This window comes from Neolamprologus brichardi, chromosome 6, assembly GCF_056152115.1.
Source record: "Neolamprologus brichardi isolate AB-2024 chromosome 6, ASM5615211v1, whole genome shotgun sequence".
Taxonomy (NCBI): Eukaryota; Metazoa; Chordata; class Actinopteri; order Cichliformes; family Cichlidae; genus Neolamprologus; species Neolamprologus brichardi.
The window spans coordinates 37,808,472-37,831,126 of record NC_142109.1 but is presented as its reverse complement, the minus strand read 5'-3'; the positions used below and the strand labels follow the sequence as shown (position 1 = coordinate 37,831,126).

Below are 22,655 nucleotides of genomic sequence, written 5' to 3'. Positions count from 1 at the left end.
GACTGGTTGGTGATGTTTTACTTGTGTTTATAACACGGAGCGACGTGTCAGCAGCTTCTCCCCAGGCCGAGGACAAGAGGCGTAAACAGTGAAACAGCAGAAACGCGCTGCTGCGTGACTTTAAAGACAGCTGTGCTCTCAGTCTGCAGCACGAGTTCTTAGTTACTCTCCGACGGGCACCCGTGACGTCACCTTTCTCTCTGGTTCCGTGATCAGCTGATGTTCTGCAGGAGAACCTGCGCTCAGCTGTGCATGACGTCACGCTGCGGTTCCACCGTGACACCAGCAGGTGGCGGCGCAGCTCTGACGGTTTTACACCCTCACGAGAAGAAGAAACGGCTGGTTGTGCGCATGCGTCTCTTGGCAGCTTGCAGACCTTGCGGTACCGGTTCGGCTCGGCTCGCCGTGATCTGGACGATGAGGCTGCTCCTGCGGAGGCTCCGGCCGCTCAGCGGGACGCCGGGCTTCCTCTCCGCCGCCTCGGAGCGCTCCTTCAGCGGCTCACCGCCGCCGCTGCCCGCCGCCCGGGTCCGGAGCGCCTTCGTGGAGTTTTTCCGGGACAAACACGGACACCTGCCGGTCCCGTCCTCCCCGGTCCGGCCCAGAGGAGACCCGAGCCTGCTGTTCGTCAACGCCGGCATGAACCAGGTCAGTACAGACCCGACCCGGTCTGGGGGTACCGGGAGATTTCAAAATAAGAGCCTGTCAGAGGCTGACTGCGGATCGATTAGACTTTATTGATGTTTCGTTTTATTGAATATTTTAGTCCAGATTAACAACAGTTGTCACACCTGTGCAGGTAAACACAGATGGCGGGGGAGGAAGTGGGTCTGCGTGTATGTGCTTCTGTGTGTATGATGTTTTATTGTGTGCGCCTGTGAGAAACACTTTTTAAAAACCTTGTGATTTAACCAATCAGAGGCTTCTCTCCATCCTTGTGTGGCTCACAGTTCAAGCCCATCTTCCTGGGCACAGCGGACCCTCGCAGCGACATGGCGTCGTACCGCCGCGTGGTCAACAGCCAGAAATGCGTCCGAGCCGGCGGCAAACACAACGACCTGGATGACGTGGGCCGGGACGGCTACCACCACACCTTCTTTGAGATGCTGGGAAACTGGTCGTTTGGAGACTATTTCAAGGTGGGTCCACTTCCTGTTTTCTGTGGGAGTTTACTTCCTGTTTAAAAGAGGCTCACTCTGCTCTGTGTGCACTCAGGAGGAAGCGTGTCAGATGGCGTGGAGCCTCCTCACACAGCATTACGGGATACCTGCTGACAGGCTGTATGTCTCTTATTTTGGCGGTGATGCAGCAGCAGGGTTGCCAGCGGATGAGGATACACGGAACATCTGGCTGGAGATCGGGTAGGTGCACATCTGTCTGCAGCCGGGGCCGCGCTGCTACAGGTCAGCTGACCCTTGCTGTCCCTTCAGGGTCCCCGCCCACCGTCTGCTGCCGTTCGGACTCAAGGACAACTTTTGGGAGATGGGGGACACGGGGCCCTGTGGTCCCTGCACCGAGATCCACTACGACCACGTCGGTGGGCGAGAGGCGGCGGCGCTCGTCAACGCTGACAGCCCAGAGGTGGTGGAGATCTGGAACCTGGTCTTCATGCAGTACAACAGGTACATGACTCACCTGGACCTTTTAATCTGCCTGAGACCACTTTAGTCCACATGAGACTACCTTAGTCGTAAGATAGTTTCAAAGTTTAAAAAGGGAACAAATTGTTTCTACAAGAAACGCAATATCAAACAAAGAACAACATCCATGTCCATGTTTAGTTACTTTAGTCCATGCGTAGTTACTTTAGTCCATGTTAATAAAAGTGCCCGTGTGACATCTGGGACACAGCTGTGACTAAGAACTCTTCTTTGTTCTCACTTTATGGCTTTAAAACATATCGAGATATGAATTTTGGGTCATATCGCCCAGCCCTATGTGTAAATATGTGAACATATGTGTGTGTTAGTTTCTCTTGCCCTCTTTAGTTCTGTATGTAAAATAAGATGAAAATCAATAAACAGAAAGTATATAAAAAAAAGAGACTACCTTAGTCTACATTTAGTTCACTTCAGTCCAGACCTTCCAGAGTGTGGGGCCCGCAGAGCCATGGCAGGGGGGGCGCGCCATGAAAAGGGGGGAAAAAACAAAAAAAACAACGCTTGGACACTGCTAGCACGGCGCCTACAGAAACACAAAGCAGGAGATGAAGCATCGCTGAATATGTTTCCAAACCAACTTCATTCTGAGACAAAGACTAGAAAACATGCTGAAGCAAATCTTCCCTTTGGCTTCACCTGCACAGGTGCAGAGGTAGGTCTCCCTGCAGGATTGGTTTCCCTGCATCGGGAGCAGCGCTGGGCTGTTCAAATCACGGACAAACAGGATCCCACATTCTTGATTTTTAGTTCACAAACACTTGTTGTAATGACTAACTACTCCTGACATGTTGGAGATATACATGAGTGCATGCGTGTGTGTATGTAAGCCTGTAAAACCTGCAGACAGTCAGATTAACAGTATTTTGTCTCTACCTGCCATTCTGCAGTTCCTCTCATGTAAACAATAACGTGCACACAGCGTGACGTGAAAAAGGCACATACCTTCGACGCTGCGTGACCAACTCTGTATTCCTCGTCCACACGTAAACACAAAAAATGAGTTTAAAAAAACCTCTGTTTTCAGTGATTCGAAACGCCGTTTACGTGGACGAAACAGCTGCGTTTTCAAAAACACCCGTGTAGGTGCGGACGTAGCGTAGTCCATGCGTAGTTACTTTGGTCCATGCGTAGTTACTTTGGTCCATGCTTAGTTACTTTGGTCCATGCTTAGTTACTTTGGTCCATGCTTAGTTACTTTGGTCCATGCGTTGTTACTTTAGTCCATGCTTAGTTACTTTGGTCCATGCTTAGTTACTTTGGTCCATGCTTAGTTACTTTGGTCCATGCGTTGTTACTTTGGTCCATGCTTAGTTACTTTGGTCCATGCTTAGTTACTTTGGTCCATGCGTTGTTACTTTAGTCCATGCTTAGTTACTTTGGTCCATGCTTAGTTACTTTGGTCCATGCTTAGTTACTTTGGTCCATGCTTAGTTACTTTGGTCCATGCGTTGTTACTTTGGTCCATGCTTAGTTACTTTGGTCCATGCGTTGTTACTTTGGTCCATGCTTAGTTACTTTGGTCCATGCTTAGTTACTTTGGTCCATGCTTAGTTACTTTGGTCCATGCTTAGTTACTTTGGTCCATGCGTTGTTACTTTAGTCCATGCTTAGTTACTTTGGTCCATGCTTAGTTACTTTGGTCCATGCTTAGTTACTTTGGTCCATGCGTTGTTACTTTGGTCCATGCTTAGTTACTTTGGTCCATGCTTAGTTACTTTGGTCCATGCGTAGTTACTTTGGTCCATGCGTTGTTACTTTGGTCCATGCTTAGTTACTTGAGTCCATGCGTAGTTACTTTAGTCCATGCGTAGTTACTTTGGTCCATGCGTAGTTACTTTGGTCCTTGCTTAGTTACTTTCGTCCATGCGTTGTTATTTTGGTCCTTGCGTAGTTACTTTGGTCCATGCATTGTTACTTTGGTCCTTGCTTAGTTACTTTAGTCCTTGCTTAGTTACTTTGGTCCTTGCTTAGTTACTTTGGTCCATGCGTTGTTACTTTGGTCCATGCGTAGTTACTTTGGTCCATGCGTAGTTACTTTGGTCCATGCGTAGTTACTTTGGTCCACGCGTAGGTACTTTACTCCACGCGTAGTTACTTTGGTCCATGCGTTGTTACTTTAGTCCATGCGTAGTTACTTTGGTCCATGCGTAGTTACTTTAGTCCATGCGTAGTTACTTTGGTCCATGCGTAGTTACTTTGGTCCATGCGTAGTTACTTTAGTCTATGCGTCGTTACTTTAGTCTATGCGTAGTTACTTTGGTCCATGCTTAGTTACTTTGGTCCATGCTTAGTTACTTTGGTCCATGCGTTGTTACTTTGGTCCATGCTTAGTTACTTTGGTCCATGCTTAGTTACTTTGGTCCATGCGTTGTTACTTTAGTCCATGCTTAGTTACTTTGGTCCATGCTTAGTTACTTTGGTCCATGCTTAGTTACTTTGGTCCATGCTTAGTTACTTTGGTCCATGCGTTGTTACTTTGGTCCATGCTTAGTTACTTTGGTCCATGCGTTGTTACTTTGGTCCATGCTTAGTTACTTTGGTCCATGCTTAGTTACTTTGGTCCATGCTTAGTTACTTTGGTCCATGCTTAGTTACTTTGGTCCATGCGTTGTTACTTTAGTCCATGCTTAGTTACTTTGGTCCATGCTTAGTTACTTTGGTCCATGCTTAGTTACTTTGGTCCATGCGTTGTTACTTTGGTCCATGCTTAGTTACTTTGGTCCATGCTTAGTTACTTTGGTCCATGCGTAGTTACTTTGGTCCATGCGTTGTTACTTTGGTCCATGCTTAGTTACTTGAGTCCATGCGTAGTTACTTTAGTCCATGCGTAGTTACTTTGGTCCATGCGTAGTTACTTTGGTCCTTGCTTAGTTACTTTCGTCCATGCGTTGTTATTTTGGTCCTTGCGTAGTTACTTTGGTCCATGCATTGTTACTTTGGTCCTTGCTTAGTTACTTTAGTCCTTGCTTAGTTACTTTGGTCCTTGCTTAGTTACTTTGGTCCATGCGTTGTTACTTTGGTCCATGCGTAGTTACTTTGGTCCATGCGTAGTTACTTTGGTCCATGCGTAGTTACTTTGGTCCACGCGTAGGTACTTTACTCCACGCGTAGTTACTTTAGTCCATGTTTAGTTACTTTACTCCACGCGTAGTTACTTTAGTCCACGTGTAGTTATTTTGGTCCACGCGTAGGTACTTTACTCCACGCGTAGTTACTTTACTCCATGCGTAGTTACTTTAGTCCATGTTTAGTTACTTTAGTCCATGTTTAGTTACTTTACTCCACGCGTAGTTACTTTGGTCCATGCGTAGGTACTTTGGTCCACGTGTAGTTATTTTGGTCCACGCGTAGGTACTTTACTCCACGCGTAGTTACTTTACTCCATGTTTAGTTACTTTACTCCATGCGTAGTTACTTTGGTCCACGCGTAGTTACTTTGGTCCATGCTTAGTTACTTTGGTCCATGCTTAGTTACTTTGGTCCATGCTTAGTTACTTTGGTCCATGCGTAGGTACTTTACTCCATGCGTAGTTACTTTGGTCCATGCGTTGTTACTTTAGTCCATGCGTAGTTACTTTGGTCCATTCGTAGTTACTTTAGTCCATGCGTAGTTACTTTGGTCCATGCGTAGTTACTTTGGTCCATGCGTAATTACTTTGGTCCATGCGTAATTATTTTGGTCCATGCGTAGTTACTTTAGTCCATGCGTAGTTACTTTGGTCCATGCGTAATTACTTTGGTCCATGCTTAGTTACTTTGGTCCATGCTTAGTTACTTTGGTCCATGCTTAGTTACTTTGGTCCATGCGTAGGTACTTTACTCCATGCGTAGTTACTTTGGTCCATGCGTAGGTACTTTACTCCATGCGTAGTTACTTTGGTCCATGCGTAGTTACTTTGGTCCACGTGTAGTTATTTTGGTCCATGCGTAATTACTTTAGTCCATGCGTAGTTACTTTGGTCCATGCGTAGGTACTTTACTCCACGCGTAGTTACTTTGGTCCATGCGTTGTTACTTTAGTCCATGCGTAGTTACTTTGGTCCATGCGTAGTTACTTTAGTCCATGCGTAGTTACTTTGGTCCATGCGTAGTTACTTTGGTCCATGCGTAGTTACTTTAGTCCATGCGTCGTTACTTTAGTCTATGCGTAGTTACTTTGGTCCATGCGTAGTTACTTTGGTCCATGCGTAGTTACTTTGGTCCATGCGTAGTTACTTTGAATCTTGGTCCCATCCCGCCTCAGGGAGGTGGACCACAGTCTGCGGCTGCTGCCCCAGCTCAGCGTGGATACTGGGATGGGTCTGGAGAGACTGGTGAGCGTCCTGCAGGGCAAAACCTCCAACTATGACACGGATCTGTTCACACCGCTGCTGCACGCCATCCACCAGGTATGCCGGCACACACGAGAGCACACACAGGTTACACTGCGTCCTGCACAGGTTGTCATGGTGACACGTGCGCCATGTCCTCAGAGGTCGGGGGTGGAGCCGTATAGGGGCAGGATGGGGGTGGTGGATGTCGGTCAGGTGGATCTGGCCTACAGAGTCGTAGCTGACCACGTCCGGACATTATCGGTGTGCATCGCTGACGGCGTTTACCCGGGCATGTCAGGAGCCGAGTGAGTCACCTGCCAATCAGCTGTCGGCATGACGCCAGAGGCGGGCATCTTATGTTTACCTGTGTGTGGGTGTCAGGTTGGTGCTGAGGAGGATTTTACGGCGGGCGGTTCGGTTCTGTGTTGAGGTCCTTCGTGCTCCCCAGGGAACGCTCGCCAGCCTAGTTCCCACCGTCGCCGACCTGCTGGTAAAACGCCATCCCATAATGCCTCTGAACTGACATTATTTTGCGTTTTACAGTAAGTTGAAGTTTTATTGATTACCTGGTTTCTGTTGCCAGGGTAACGTTTATCCAGAGCTGCACCAGGAGACAGACCGGGTGAGTTTGCATTATGACCTCTGACCTCATCGGTCCTGACTTTCAGAGTCAGATCATGAAAGTTGGGTCACGTGATATAGCAGGAAATTGTCATCATGGTGTTTGTCTTCCAGATTGTGGACATCATCAACGAGAACGAGGCTCACTTCCTGTCGTCTCTGCAGCAGGGCAGCAGGCTGATCGAGCGCACGCTTAGCAGGAAGGACTACAAACATGGAGTCTTCCCCGGTCAGTCCAGACTCTGACCACGTGAACACACCTGAGTTAATCAGGATGTTAATGAAGCCTTTAATTAACAGTCTGAGGTTGACGATGGCCTGAGCCGAGCCCACCTGTTGGCCTCAGGTGTTCATACCTGGCTCATTATTTGCTTTCTTCCGGCAGCCTCGGTGGCTTGGTCTCTCCACCGGGACCTGGGCTTCCCTCTGGACCTGGTGGACCTGATCCTGGAGGAGAGGGGGGTCCGTGTAGACCGCCAGGAGCTGGACCGCCTGATTGCCGAGAACCAGAAGGTGGGGCTTAATTCACGCGTCTTAATCTGCAAGCAGTGAGGGCTTTTACTGTGAAGGACAGAGAAGGCTGCTTTTATTCTGAAAAGACAAAGGTTGTCATTGCCTGCTGGAATGAGATCCACACAGCTGTCTGTGTGTCTCAGGTGGCTTTAGAGCTGCAGGCAGGTGACCGTGCCCAGGTGACGCTGGACGTCCTCAGTCTGACGGAGCTGCAGCGTCTTGGCGTTCCTCACACCGACGACAGTCTCAAATATGACTACCGCCTGGCCGAGGGTCGATACGGTACGTTCCACCTGCACAGGTAACACACCTGAGCCTCAGGTCGGCTAATGATGTCCACATCCTTCCTCCCAGTGTTCCCACCGTGCCGTGCGACAGTTCTCGCACTCTACGACGGGCAGGCTTTGGTGTCGGAGGTCTCCGAGGGTCAGCGCTGCAGCGTCATACTGGACCGTACCTGCTTCTACGCCGAGCAGGGGGGCCAGTCACATGACCAGGGCTACTTTACCCTGGACGAGCTGCAGGTCAGCAGGCCCCTCCCCCAGTGCATCGTGAGAAACATTTTTGTGTCCCTATGACTCCACCTCTTTCCTGTCTCTCAGGACGTGCTCTTTCCTGTGGAGGCGGTGGTCCGGGCGGGGGGCTACGTGGTCCATCGGGTCACCGCGGCCGACAACCTGAAGACCGGCGACCAGCTCCAGCTGCACCTGGATCAGGTAAACAGCTGGTTCAGTTGAGATGTAAAGGGAGTGTTAATTCGGTCTGAAGGTGAAACAACAATCCACAGTTTGATATCAGTGACATCACTGCGGCGACGTGTGGTGCCGCAGTGATGTGACTGTATTATTGGGTCGACTTCCTGTTTCCTGTTGGGGTTCCAGGGTCACAGGCTGTCCTGCATGGTTAAGCACACGGCCACGCACATCCTGAACTTCGCCCTGAGGAAGGTTCTGGGCGCTTCGGTGCAGCAGCGAGGCTCGCACGTGTCGGCCGATCGCCTTCGCTTCGATTTCAGCGTAAAGGTCAGGCCGCCATCCGTGAGCCCGACAATGGCGGCGTGGTGCAGGCCGCGCAGGTTCTGATGCGTCTGTGTGTTGTCCTCAGGGCTCTCTGAGCGTGTCACAGCTGCAGCAAGTGGAAAGGTGCGTTAATGACATCATCTCAGCCAATCAGATCGTTCACAGTCAGGAGCTTCCCCTCCAGAGAGCTCGCGGCATCAGCGGCCTGAGGACGGTGGACGAGGTGAGCTCAGACTTCACATTTTGTGCAGTCTCACCTCCTGTCTCACCTGCGGTCTCCCCTGCGGTCTCCCCTGCTGTCTCCCCTGCTGTCTCCCCTGCGGTCTCACCTGCTGTCTCACCTGCCACCGTCACCTGTTTCTGCAGGTGTATCCTGATCCTGTTCGGGTCGTGTCAGTGGAGGTGCCGGTCACCGAGCTGCTGGACAAACGGTCAGACAGACAAACGTCTGTGGAGCTCTGCTGTGGAACGTGAGTCTGTGCTCACCTGGACACAGACACACACACAGACAGACACACACACAGACAGACACACACACACACACACACACACACACACACAGACAGACAGACACACACAGACACACACACACACACACAGACAGACAGACACACACAGACACACACACACACACACACACACACACACACACACAGACAGACAGACACACACAGACAGACAGACACACACAGACACACACACACACACACACAGACACACACACACACACAGACACACACACACAGACAGACACACACAGACACAGACAGACAGACACACACAGACACACACACACACACAGACACACACAGACACACACACACACACAGACACACACACACACACAGACACACACACAGACACACACACAGACACACACACACACACAGACACACACACAGACAGACACACAGACACACACACACACACAGACACACACACACACACAGACACACACACACACACAGACACACACACAGACACACACACACAGACACACACACACAGACACACACACACAGACACACACACACAGACACACACACACGTCCCTCGGGTTAAAAGGAGGTGAACGTGCTTTAACCCTTTAAAGCCGGTCAGAGCAGCACGCTCTGTTTTGCGTAACTATTTTTAAATCCTTGTAGCTCTGCAACCACGTGAGCTAGCACAATAATTGTTTTTGCATATGAAACCGGAGGAGTTGTACTTACATCTTATGCCATCAGCTTGTCCTCGGTCACAGTTTCCTTCCACATATAGCTTTGCAAAAACTGCATAAAAAGCGCTTGCAGCAACAAAAACATAATATTCCAGAAACACGCTTTGCCGATCCGATCAGCTGTTCATAACACTTCCTACGTCCATCAGCGCGAACTATCGCATGTCCTCCATTTCCTGCCCGAAACCGGAAGTGACGTCATTTTCGCGGAAATGTAGTTTTTTACCATCAGGGCCTCATGAGCCTATACTGGTGTTTTTAAAAGTTATCTTTGACTTTATGACTTTCTGTGTGGTTTCTGGGATGCTTAGGACTCATATTGCACTGCTGGAAATAGTTTATTTTGATGCACATGCTGCTTTTTTGCAAATTTGCATCATAATATTTATTTTCGTTTTTCCTGCAGTGTATAAAAATTGGTGTATTTCAAAAATAAAACTATGAAGACACTCAAAATAAATTTCCTGTGGTGGGAAACTATTTTGTGCAACTTTTTTGTATTTACAGTTTTGAGGGATAAGCCTCTTAAATTTCTCTAACTAGAAATATATGTTAAAAAACAAAAACGATTTTCAATTTTTTTGTAGTTTATTGCACTTTTTTGCAATTTATGTAATTACTATGCACTTAATGCAGACATATTATTAAAATCTGGGCTGTAATGGTTGTATTGATGTATAGCAACTTGAAATGCTCCCAAAAATGGCTCCACAGCATGTAAACATATAATATAAGCTCTGGCGGACTTGGCTCTATGGTAGGTCTTAAAGGGTTAAATAAGAAACCAGGGATGACATCACAGCAGCCATTCCATCGTTTATTTACAGTTATATTATCAGCTGCCTGATGTCATGTGACCTGTCATTGTTTGAGAGGTTACGTTTAACTAGCAGGTGTAAACGTGTCACCTGGTGCTCTGCCGGCCGTCTCTGTGTTCAGTCACCTGCTGCAGACCGGCGCCATCGAGGACCTGGTGATCGTCTCTGAGAGGCAGCTGGTGAAAGGAATCAGTCGCATCGTTGCCGTGACGGGACAGGACGCGGCACGGGTCAGTGAAGTCATGACATAATGATTAGGTGGAATAAAATGAGGCTCTTTTAACACTCTGTGCTCTCAGGCTCGGGAGGCGGGGCACGTTTTATCTCAGGACGTCGACTCGCTGTCAGCCAGACTTGGACGCTCCGCCCCCTCCTGCCTGGACACTGCCCAGTGCTTTTCCAAGGAGGTGGGCGTCCTCTCAGATGTAAGTATGATGAGTTTGTGTGTGAGGCTGTGGACTGACCCAGGAACAGCGCACGTCCCAGCTTCCCGTGTGAGCCTGTGTGCACTTTGACCCTGTGCTGTGTCTCCCAGGCTGTGGATAACACCCCCATCCCACAGTGGCAGCGCAGAGAGCTGCAGAGTCGACTCCGCGCTCTGCAGAGGACGAGCAACACCGCCGTCAGGAAACTGGAGACCAGAGAGGTGAGCACGCCCTGAGACGCACGCAGGGCTCATCAATCAGAGCTGATTACACCCCCACCCATTGGTGCTCTGCTGATGATGTCATAAAACCCAGGTGATTTACGTGTGATCCACCTGACACTCTTTTCCCATCATGCTTTTCTCAGGCAGCAGTGCAAGCTCAGGCCCTGCAGGAGAAACACGGAGGGGCGGAGCTGCTGGTGGACTTGGTGGAGACCAACTCTCTGTCAGTACGTAGCGTCAGACAATAACACGTACAGAGAGAAACCCAACAATCATATGACCCCCTATGACCAAGAACTTTGGCGACAGTGGGAAGGAAAAACTCCCTTTTAACAGGAAGAAACCTCCGGCAGAACCAGGCTCAGGGAGGGGCGGGGCCGTCCTGAGCCTGGTTCTGTCGGGTCACTGAGGTTCTGCTCTGACGTGGTTCTAATGTTTCAGGTTCTGATGAAGACGGTGAACCAGCTGAGCTCCACTGCTCCTCTCAGTCATGTGATGCTGCTCGCTCACCAGAGGCATTCTGGCAAGGTTTTGTGTGCCTGTCAGGTTCCCAAGGTAACTACCATTAAGCAGCCAGGCTCCGCCCACTGTGATGTTTGTCTTAAATGTGAGGCTTAACAGGATGTGACATCAAAAAAAACGTTCTTATTTACAAACAAAGGTGTAAGTGAAACTCTGAGATCAAAATTAACTTTTCTGCTTCCAGACAGTTAAATGCTCAGTTACCGTGGTAACAGTAGCTTTCTATCACTAAAACACGGTGAACATTCTCAGAGCTGATTGGACAATGTCTGATCAGGAAAAGGAAGCGTCTAATTGACCGCCCCTTCCTCTGCAGGTCTCGCCGTCCTTCGTCGCTTCTGATTGGGCAGTGGCTGTGTGTTGCCACCTCAACGGGAGCGCTGGTGGCTCAGAGGTGGTTGCCAAGGGAACAGGAAACAGCAATGACATCACCGAGGCTCTGAGGTGGGCCAAGGAGTTCGCCTCCCAGAGAATGCAGTGATGATGTCATAAAGAGACCCTCTTCTCATTGGACGATAGGCTGAGGCGAACTTTCTGAACACATGACGTTTGATTTCAGACAGCCATGCTCTCGTTATTCTCTTTATTGTGAAAGGTTACATCATGAAACACTCAGCTAATCACAGCACAGGGAGGATTAACCAATCAGAAACCAGCACCCAGCAGGTTCATCACCTGGCGTTTCAAGGACCTCAGAGCAGCGACACGTTGAGCCGCTGCAAAGACACAGACACAGGTGTTAAATCATGTGACCAAACACACCTAAATCTTTTCAAAGGTTATCCCTCACCAAGTCTGGGCTTTCAAAATAAAAGCCTGCCAGGGGTGACAACTCAGCTTAAAACCAAACTTTGTTTTTCAGAATAAAGTTTCATTTCCTGAATAAAGCTACACCCCGTCCAACGCATAGACTGGTTATAAATGAGAAACCAGCAGCTTCACATTCACCTGAACGTCCTGTTGTGAACAGGAAGTAAACATGTAGACTTTCTAAATAAGAGTCTCAGCCGCTTTAAAGGTGTCCTGCAGAGATGCTGTTTCTTTGTTTTGGGTTTGAATATTAATAAAAACTTTGTTCACTGTTTTGTCATTTCATTACACTCAGAGCTCCGCCTCCTTACAGGTGAGGAACCCTTCAGGGGTCATGAAAAGGTCAACTCTTAATTGCTTAGAGGCACCAGTAGGAGGAGCCTGCTTCAGCGTCGTCAGCGCTGAGTGAGGATCACTGTGTGGTTAATAATGAAGATGGTACCTCCGTCAGGTTGAGCTCGATGGTTCCCGTCTTTCTCCAGAGCGCTGAAAGCGTCTGCAGAGAGGAAATGGACAGGATGAAGAGGAGGATGAAGATGGAAACATCTGTGACTCAGGGCTGCGACGACTCACCAAACATGGTCTCCAGACGCACCAAGCAGCCCACGAAGTTGTCAAAGTCGATGGTGAGATCGGGTTCGCTGTAGCGAGCCACCAGGACCTGATGGAGCGGATTGTTCAGGGAGAAACCTGCAGCGCACAGAGGTCAGAGGTCACACACGTGAGCACATACAGGTAAGCACTCAAGCAAGCAAACAGGCCTGACGAAGCTCACCTGCGTCTTCCACCGCCGACCTCATGTCCGTGGAGCTCATGGTCCCTGAATTGTCCACGTCACGGTAGACTATCTGACAACAGAAACGCATCACAGCGGCGTCAGATCAGCAGCCAATGCCCGGTGGAATGACCTCTGGCTCCAGGATGGGTTCGCTGTCCGGCCTCACTGAAGCAGCAGGTGTGCGATCACATGATCAGGCACACGTCTGGGATTCATTACTCTAGCTACGAGCGAGATCACATGAAAGAGGCGGAGTTTGATTGCAGCAAACCCCGCCTCTTTTGTGGTTGGGCACAAAGCAGGTGTGTATCTTAGGGTAAAGGCAGCACAGCGGATGGAGGGTGAAGGAGCGCTAGGACCAAACTAATCGATGCTATCAATATCACAGCGGATCAATAAAGCTTCGAGCAGCTGCCACAAACATTCTTGTACTTGTTTAGCTTGAGTCAAACGGGCCGCGAAGCGCTACAGTATGGCAAGCCATTAGTGCCAAAAATCGCCACTTTTCTAACCCGTTTGGCTAAGAAATGGCGTAAAAAACGCCGTTTAATTATTCAAAACTATGGCAAGCCATTAGTGCCAAAAATCGCTACAGGCGAATTACCCACCGAGCGCCGCTCTTAAAGCACTTTATAAACGAGGACGGAAGGAGAGCCTGAGTCACCAGACCAACAAGCTCCAACACCAGCTGTTCCTCACCAGGCCAGCTGTGCGATCAGCTGTGCGATCAGCTGTGCGATCAGCTGCACAAAGATCTGACAGTGACGCGATCTGGTTTCACCTGGGATTTTAATGCGGTTGCCAGGCAACATGATCATATACAGTCCTGAACAGATTTAAAGCGCCTGTCAAAAACACGTTTTTTTTACAGTGTGGGCGTCTCTGCGCAGTCACTAATTAATAAATCACAACGTCAAACCACCAAAATTTGCTTCTGTTCAGGAATGAACTAACTAATAATTTATCTTAACAACACTAATAATAATAAAACATTATTATTATTATCATCCCACTGGGTTTGAATCTGGGACTCTCCACCATTTGACCCCAGAACTGAAGAAGCTTCTCTGCTGAAAGGTGAAATGTCTTAAAGCAACTTATACTCCAGACGCTTTTCTTTCCAAGCTCCTTGGACTACGATGACTGAGAACCTTCACAGACAATAATGTGCTTTATTATTTTTTAAGTAAAAAAGTACATTTGAGTCCATGGTAACAGCAGTAATTATCTATTTTAGTTAAAAACTTAATTTAGATTAAAGTGTTTGTGCACACTGGTGCATTAACTATTGATACTGGTAATTTGGGGCAGCTGTGGCAAAAACCCAACACTAGGTGGTGCTCTAATGCATTATTTAAGCTCTGCATGAGCTAATGTTAAACCTTTGTGGCTACAAATGAGACGTTATCGCCATGAAAGAGCGCCAACCTGCTGCTAGGTGTCATAACACCTGATTAGTGAGAATGCGTGTCAGGTTTGGTGAGCGCGCAGAGGAGCCGGTGTACTAATCGTTCTACCACCCTCGCCTTCATCACGCTCTCCCGGCCTGTACTCACCAGATAGTTCTCGAGATATATATATATATATATATATACACATATATATATATATATATATACACATATATGTGTATACACATATATATATACACATAGATATAGATATATATCTATGTGTATACATGTGTATACATGTATATGTATATATATGTATATGTATATATATGTATATATATATGTGTATATGTATATATATGTATATGTATATATACATATATATACATATAGATATAGATATATATCTATATGTATATATATGTATATGTATATATATGTATATATATATATATGTGTATATGTATATACAGTGGGGCAAAAAAGTATTTAGTCAGCCACCGATTGTGCAAGTTCCCCCACTTAAAATGATGACAGAGGTCAGTAATTTGCACCAGAGGTACACTTCAACTGTGAGAGACAGAATGTGAAAAAAAAATCCATGAATTCACATGGTAGGATTTGTAAAGAATTTATTCATAAATCAGGGTGGAAAATAAGTATTTGGTCAATAACAAAAATACAACTCAATACTTTGTAACATAACCTTTGTTGGCAATAACAGAGGTCAAACGTTTACTATAGGTCTTTACCAGGTTTGCACACACAGTAGCTGGTATTTTGGCCCATTCCTCCATGCAGATCTTCTCAAGAGCAGTGATGTTTTGGGGCTGTCGCCGAGCAACACGGACTTTCAACTCCCGCCACAGATTTTCTATGGGGTTGAGGTCTGGAGACTGGCTAGGCCACTCCAGGACTTTCAAATGCTTCTTACGGAGCCACTCCTTTGTTGCCCGGGCGGTGTGTTTTGGATCATTGTCATGTTGGAAGACCCAGCCTCGTTTCATCTTCAAAGTTCTCACTGATGGAAGGAGGTTTTGGCTCAAAAGCTCACGATACTTGGCCCCATTCATTCTGTCCTTAACACGGATCAGTCGTCCTGTCCCCTTGGCAGAAAAACAGCCCCATAGCATGATGTTTCCACCCCCATGCTTCACAGTAGGTATGGTGTTCTTGGGATGCAACTCAGTATTCTTCTTCCTCCAAACACGACGAGTTGAGTTTATACCAAAAAGTTCTACTTTGGTTTCATCTGACCACATGACATTCTCCCAATCCTCTGCTGTATCATCCATGTGCTCTCTGGCAAACTTCAGACGGGCCTGGACATGCACTGGCTTCAGCAGCGGAACACGTCTGGCACTGCGGGATTTGATTCCCTGCCGTTGTAGTGTGTTACTGATGGTGACCTTTGTTACTTTGGTCCCAGCTCTCTGCAGGTCATTCACCAGGTCCCCCCGTGTGGTTCTGGGATCTTTGCTCACCGTTCTCATGATCATTTTGACCCCACGGGATGAGATCTTGCGTGGAGCCCCAGATCGAGGGAGATTATCAGTGGTCTTGTATGTCTTCCATTTTCTGATGATTGCTCCCACAGTTGATTTTTTCACACCAAGCTGCTTGCCTATTGTAGATTCACTCTTCCCAGTCTGGTGCAGGTCTACAATTCTTTTCCTGGTGTCCTTCGAAAGCTCTTTGGTCTTGGCCATGGCGGAGTTTGGAGTCTGACTGGTTGAGGCTGTGGACAGGTGTCTTTTATACAGATGATGAGGTCAAACAGGTGCCATTCATACAGGTAACGAGTGGGGGACAGAAAAGCTTCTTACAGAAGACGTTACAGGTCTGTGAGAGCCAGGGATTTTCCTTGTTTGAGGTGACCAAATACTTATTTTCCACCCTGATTTACGAATAAATTCTTTACAAATCCTACCATGTGAATTCATGGATTTTTTTTTCACATTCTGTCTCTCACAGTTGAAGTGTACCTCTGGTGCAAATTACTGACCTCTGTCATCATTTTAAGTGGGGGAACTTGCACAATCGGTGGCTGACTAAATACTTTTTTGCCCCACTGTATATATATACACATATATGTGTATACACATATATATATACACATAGATATAGATATATATCTATGTGTATACATGTGTATACATGTATATGTATATATATGTATATGTATATATATGTATATATATATGTGTATATGTATATATATGTATATGTATATATACATATATATACATATAGATATAGATATATATCTATATGTATATATATGTATATGTATATATATGTATATATATATATGTGTATATGTATATATATGTATATGTATATATACATATATATACACATAGATATAGATATATATCTATGTGTATATGTATATCTATCTATCTATATATATATGTATATATATACACATATATGTGTATATATATATATCTATATATAGATATATATATATACACATATATGTGTATATATATATATCTATATATACATATATATGTGTATATATATGTATATATAGATATATATACATATATGTGTATATATATATATATATATATACATATATATATGTATATATATATATATATATATATATATATATATATATATATATATATATATATATATATATATATATGTGTATATATATATGTATATATATATATATATATATATATATATATATATATGTATATATATATATATATATATATACCTGCCAGCAGGGAGGGGCAGACTCACGGACACCTGATCAGGTGACTCATTCTGTCAAAACAGCTTTGAGAGCAGCTCATGCTGTGCTCATGTTCTGCTCACAGCCACACAGACATGTCGCGGAGCACACGTGACGCCCACAGGGCGTGGTTAACGGGTTATTCTGGTTCCTTGTATCCGCAGGTGTGCCGTCTAAAGCAGCTGATCTGAGAGCAGAGCACACCTGACGAGGCCTGAAATCACTCACTCATAGCTCCACGCTCCGGTCCACTCCACCTGACCCCAGGGGTTCCTGATCCGGATCAGCTTCACCTTGTCCCCCTGGTACTCCACCTGCACCAGTCACACACAGTTTATATGACTGCAGCTTACGAGCTAAGCTAAGCTAGCGAAACAGTACAGACACAGTGAGTGAATACTTTGGCTATAAGTTAGGTAGTGAGTACACAGAGTGTGCTTCGGATGAAGCAGGTGAAGATTAGACTATGAAAAAGAATGTATCTAACAGTTTTTAATTAGATTGCTAAGCAGATAAGCTACTCAGAAACACCACCGTGTGTTGGAACTGGAACAGGAAGTGATACTCTACCACAGAGAGAGCGAACACCAAGTGACAACACCAAGAATAACCTGGACCAGAAGCTTCTACAGCTCCTCAGTGGAGAGCGAGCTCTCCTGGTGTTTGGTACGACTGAGAACAGGAAGTCTGCACAGAGGGTCATTAACACCACCCAAAAAAATCATTGGCTGACCCCTGCCACCCCTGGAGCCCATCGCCAGATCCTCCTGTCTCAGGTAAACCATCACAGGTAAGCCCTCGCACCCCGCCCACCAACTGTGGTCGGTGCCTCAGGTGAGTCAGGTCCCACACCTCCGGACTCACCAACAGCTTCTTCCCCCGGGTCATTCACACTGCTCACTATGTGTTAACAGACCTCTCTGTATTGAATCATATCTGTTATTAACCTCTGTCTCTCTTCCACAGCATGTCTTTATCCTGTCTTCCTTCTCTCACCCCAACCAATCACAGCAGATGGCCCCGCCCCTCCCTGAGCCTGGTTCTGCTGGAGGTTTCTTCCTGTTAAAAGGGAGTTTTTCCTTCCCACTGTCGCCAAAGTGCTGCTCATAGGGGGTCATATGATTGTTGGGTTTTTCTCTGTATGTATTATTGTATGATATAAAGCGCCTCGATGTGCTTTATAAATAAAACTGAATTGAATTCCTGCACAGTCGGGTGGAGCACCCATAAAGGACTACTCGACTCTATTCTATTCTAGAGTGACCAGAGACGTGTTAGCGAGTGCAAAGCCGCCGCCACGGCGTGCAGGTGTCAGTGGGGCGATTTCTGAAAGTCTACCTGGGAGTGGAAGATGCCGGCGTACTCTCCATCTCTGAAGCTCTGCCCCTGCGGGACCACTCGAGCCAGGATCTCTTCATTCAGGGTCAGAGAGGCAATGGCGGCGAGCAGCCAGCAGTCACCTGGACGACGACAGACAGGGGGCGGGACTTAAGTCAAATAAACAAAATGCACACACAGAATATGAAGTCGGCGAGGGGAAACTGCTGATGGACATCAAAGCCAAATCTGATTGGTCCTTTAACCTGCCGATGGGCCTGTGATGCCACGCAGTCAGCTGATACTCTGATTACTCTACAGGCTGTAAGAGTAAACAACATGTTTGACAGGTGGATGACACACCTGCCTCAGGTGTTTTCATACCCGTTTCCTTGTTTAGAGTCAGACACCTTTACAGGGGAAGCTGCCGTCTGATTGGCTGCACTCTGCTGGGCGTCTCCCTCTGTTACTATAGAAACTATAGCTGCCACCCACTCACCTGTCAGCATGTTTATAGTTTGTTGATAAGATGACACTCGCCACACACACGCACACACACACACAGACACACACAGACAGACACACACAGACACACACACACAGACACACACACAGACACACACAGACACACAGACAGACACACACACAGACACACACACACACACACACACACACACAGACACACACACACACAGACACACACACACACACACAGACACACACAGACACACACAGACACACAGACAGACACACACACAGACACACACACACACACAGACACACACAGACACACACAGACACACAGACAGACACACACACAGACACACACACACACACAGACACACACAGACACACACAGACACACAGACAGACACACACACAGACACACACACACACACACACAGACACACACACACACAGACACACACAGACACACAGACAGACACACACACACACAGACACACACACACAGACACACACACAGACACACAGACAGACACACACACACACAGACACACACACACAGACAGACACACACACACAGACACACACACAGACACACAGACAGACACACACACACACAGACACACACACACAGACAGACACACACACACACAGACACACACACAGACACACACAGACACACACACAGACAGACACACACAGACACACAGACAGACACACACACACACACACACAGACACACACACACACACACACACACAGACACACACACAGACACACACACACACACAGACACACAGACACACACACACACACACACACACAGACAGACACACACAGACACACAGACAGACACACACACACAGACACACACACAGACACACACAGACAGACACACACACACACAGACACACACAGACAGACACACACACACACAGACACACACACAGACACACACAGACAGACACACACACACACACACAGACACACACAGACAGACACACACACACACAGACACACACAGACACACAGACAGACACACACACACACAGACACACACACAGACACACACAGACAGACACACACACACACACACACACAGACAGACACACACAGACACACAGACAGACACACACACACAGACACACAGACAGACACACACACACACAGACACACACAGACAGACACACACACACACACACACACACACACACACACAGACACACACAGACACACACACAGACAGACACACACACAGACACACACACAGACAGACACACACACACACAGACACACACACACAGACACACACACACAGACAGACACACACACACACAGACACACACACAGACAGACACACACACACACAGACACACACACACACACAGACACACACACAGACACACACACACAGACACACACACACACAGACAGACACACACACACACAGACACACACACAGACACACACACACAGACAGACACACACACAGACACACACAGACAGACACACACACAGACACACACAGACACACACACACACAGACACACACACAGACACACACACACAGACACACACACACACACAGACACACACACACACACACACACACACACACAGACACACACACACAGACACACACACACACAGACACACACACACACAGACACACACACACACACACACACACACACAGACACACACACACAGACACACACACACAGACACACACAGACACACACACACACACACACAGACACACACAGACACACACACACACACAGACACACACAGACACACACACAGACACACACAGACACACACACACACCCAGCTGAGGGGAATTTTCCAGCTCAGGTGTGTCTGCTGTGGCTGTGAAACACAAACAGACCGTCTCAGGTGTCCCCCGCACATGGGGGCGTTTTCTAACGACTGACATCATCGATTGATCGACTCAGATACGATTAAAATAATTTACTTTTATCTACTTTAATATGAACCACTAACGTTATCAGATGTGGGCGGGGCAGACTCTGCAGAAGTGGGGTACAGAACCCTGAAAGGTGCCGCTTCTGGCGTGCAGACGTTATTTTAACGTATAAAAGTCACACAAACGTGCATGATCCACGCCAGAAACGCCACGTTACCATCAGCTCCGCCTTCTGGTGTTCTCAGTCGCCCCCTGCTGGATGTTCAACGTTTCAGACGAGCGCGCTCTGCAATCGTCGCGCAGACAAATAAAATGATTTGAACGCGGCGGTGCGATTGGACTTCCTTCAGTTACAGGAACCGGTCCTTCCGGTCTGACGGGTCACCTGCGTTACCTGCGCAGGTAATCAAAGAACGGCAGTTTCTCACCCAGAGCTCCCTGACAGATGTCGGTCCTCGAGGCCCTGGATACAATGAACTCGGGGTCAGAGGTCAGCTCCTGCACAGAAGCAGCAGTCATCATCAGCTGCCTGACCTGCACCAACACTGCTGTACAAATAAAGACTTGGGTTAGCCGGTGACTCTAACTGGGATCGGCTCAAAGCTGTTTCAGATGATTTCAAATCTTTCTGTGATTCTATCGATCTTACCCAGCTGGTTCAAAAGCCCTGAAAAGTCTACCTTGGTTATCCTGATTCTGACAAATGTTTCTCATAAATTCTCATCCTTGGGGGTCTTGTGACGTAAGTGTCCGCTGTGATGCTGCTGTTAATAGAAACACTGAGGTGCCCAAGTCCCAACAATGACTGGAGGAAAATAGGATTGATCCCTGGTGTAGGAGTAGCGTGGACATTTTTTAGGGATGCAAATTGTGAATGAACATGGTCAAAGGAGCTTGGAAAGAAAAGCGTCTGGACTTCTTTGAGTTGCTTGAAGACGTTTCACCTTCATCCGAGAAGCTTCTTCAGCTCTAAGGTCAAATGGTGGAGAGTCCCAGATTTAAACCTAGTGGGAGTTTCCCCCCACAGAGGGACAAAAGGACCCCCTGATGATCCTCTAATCGCCTGAGCCAAGGTGTGGAACTGGGTGTGGGTCCCAATCAGTCAGAGTTTCGGGTGAGCTCATTGTGAAACCTGGCCCCACCTTATCATGTGATGTCCTGAGGTCAGATGGCCCAGGATGTGAGTGGGCGTTAAGGCGTCTGGGGAGGATCTCAAAACTGGATTATAGATGGCAGAGAGTTGGTGTCGTAAACCACCGCCTCTGTTCAAAGATGGTCGCTCACAGTGGACATAGATGCTTCTTTCACTCCTCTTTCAAACCATCTGTCCTCTCTGTCCAAAATGTGAACATTGGCATCCTCGAAAGAGTGACCTTTGACCTTTAGATGCAGATGGACAGCTGAGTCTTGTCCTGTGGAGGTCGCTCTTCTGTGTTGTGCCATGCGCTTGTGAAGTGGCTGTTTGGTCTCTCCAATGTAGAGGTCTGGGCATTCCTCGCTGCTGTACAGCAAACACCACATTGTTGAGTCTGTGTTTTGGAGTTTTGTCTTTCGGGTGAACCAGTTTTTGTCTGAGTGTGTTGCTGGGTCTGAAGTACACCGGGATGTCATGCTTGGAGAAAACCCTCCTGAGTTTCTCTGATACACCGGCTACATAGGGGATGACAATGTTGTTGCGTCTGTCTTTCTTATCCTCCCTCGCTGGTGTCTGATCTTCTTTTCTGTGCCTCTTTGCTGACTTTAAGAATGCCCATTTAGGATAGCCGCACGTTTTGAGTGCTTCCTTTACATGTGTGTGTTCCTTCTTTTTCCTTCAGGCTTAGAGGGAACATGTTCTGCCCGGTGGTGTAGGGTCCTGATTACTCCAAGTT

The 22,655-nt window shown here is 47.3% G+C and overlaps 2 protein-coding genes across 2 annotated transcripts; one reads left to right on the top strand and one right to left on the bottom strand.

Moving 5' to 3' along the window:
* The first annotated feature begins 219 nt into the window (after positions 1–219).
* Positions 220–12,450, top strand: aars2 (alanyl-tRNA synthetase 2, mitochondrial (putative)). Its single transcript, XM_087842346.1, has 22 exons — positions 220–648; positions 951–1,139; positions 1,216–1,361; positions 1,431–1,622; positions 5,905–6,049; positions 6,134–6,279; positions 6,356–6,464; positions 6,558–6,596; positions 6,710–6,824; positions 6,981–7,108; positions 7,252–7,390; positions 7,463–7,632; positions 7,711–7,824; positions 7,990–8,130; positions 8,213–8,350; positions 8,494–8,597; positions 10,286–10,394; positions 10,464–10,589; positions 10,700–10,810; positions 10,957–11,040; positions 11,255–11,368; positions 11,652–12,450. The coding sequence occupies exons 1-22, from the start codon at positions 220–222 to the stop codon at positions 11,814–11,816; spliced, it is 3,153 nt and encodes a 1,050-aa protein (XP_087698472.1). The 3' UTR covers positions 11,817–12,450.
* A 75-nt stretch (positions 12,451–12,525) lies between these two features.
* Positions 12,526–12,966, bottom strand: LOC148102671 (calpain-1 catalytic subunit-like). Its single transcript, XM_087842347.1, has 3 exons — positions 12,921–12,966; positions 12,719–12,835; positions 12,526–12,641 (listed from the first exon to the last, which is right to left on the bottom strand). Exons 1-3 carry the CDS (start codon positions 12,958–12,960, stop codon positions 12,541–12,543), a joined length of 258 nt encoding a protein of 85 aa, XP_087698473.1. The 5' UTR covers positions 12,961–12,966; the 3' UTR covers positions 12,526–12,540.
* Between the last annotated feature and the right edge of the window lie 9,689 nt (positions 12,967–22,655).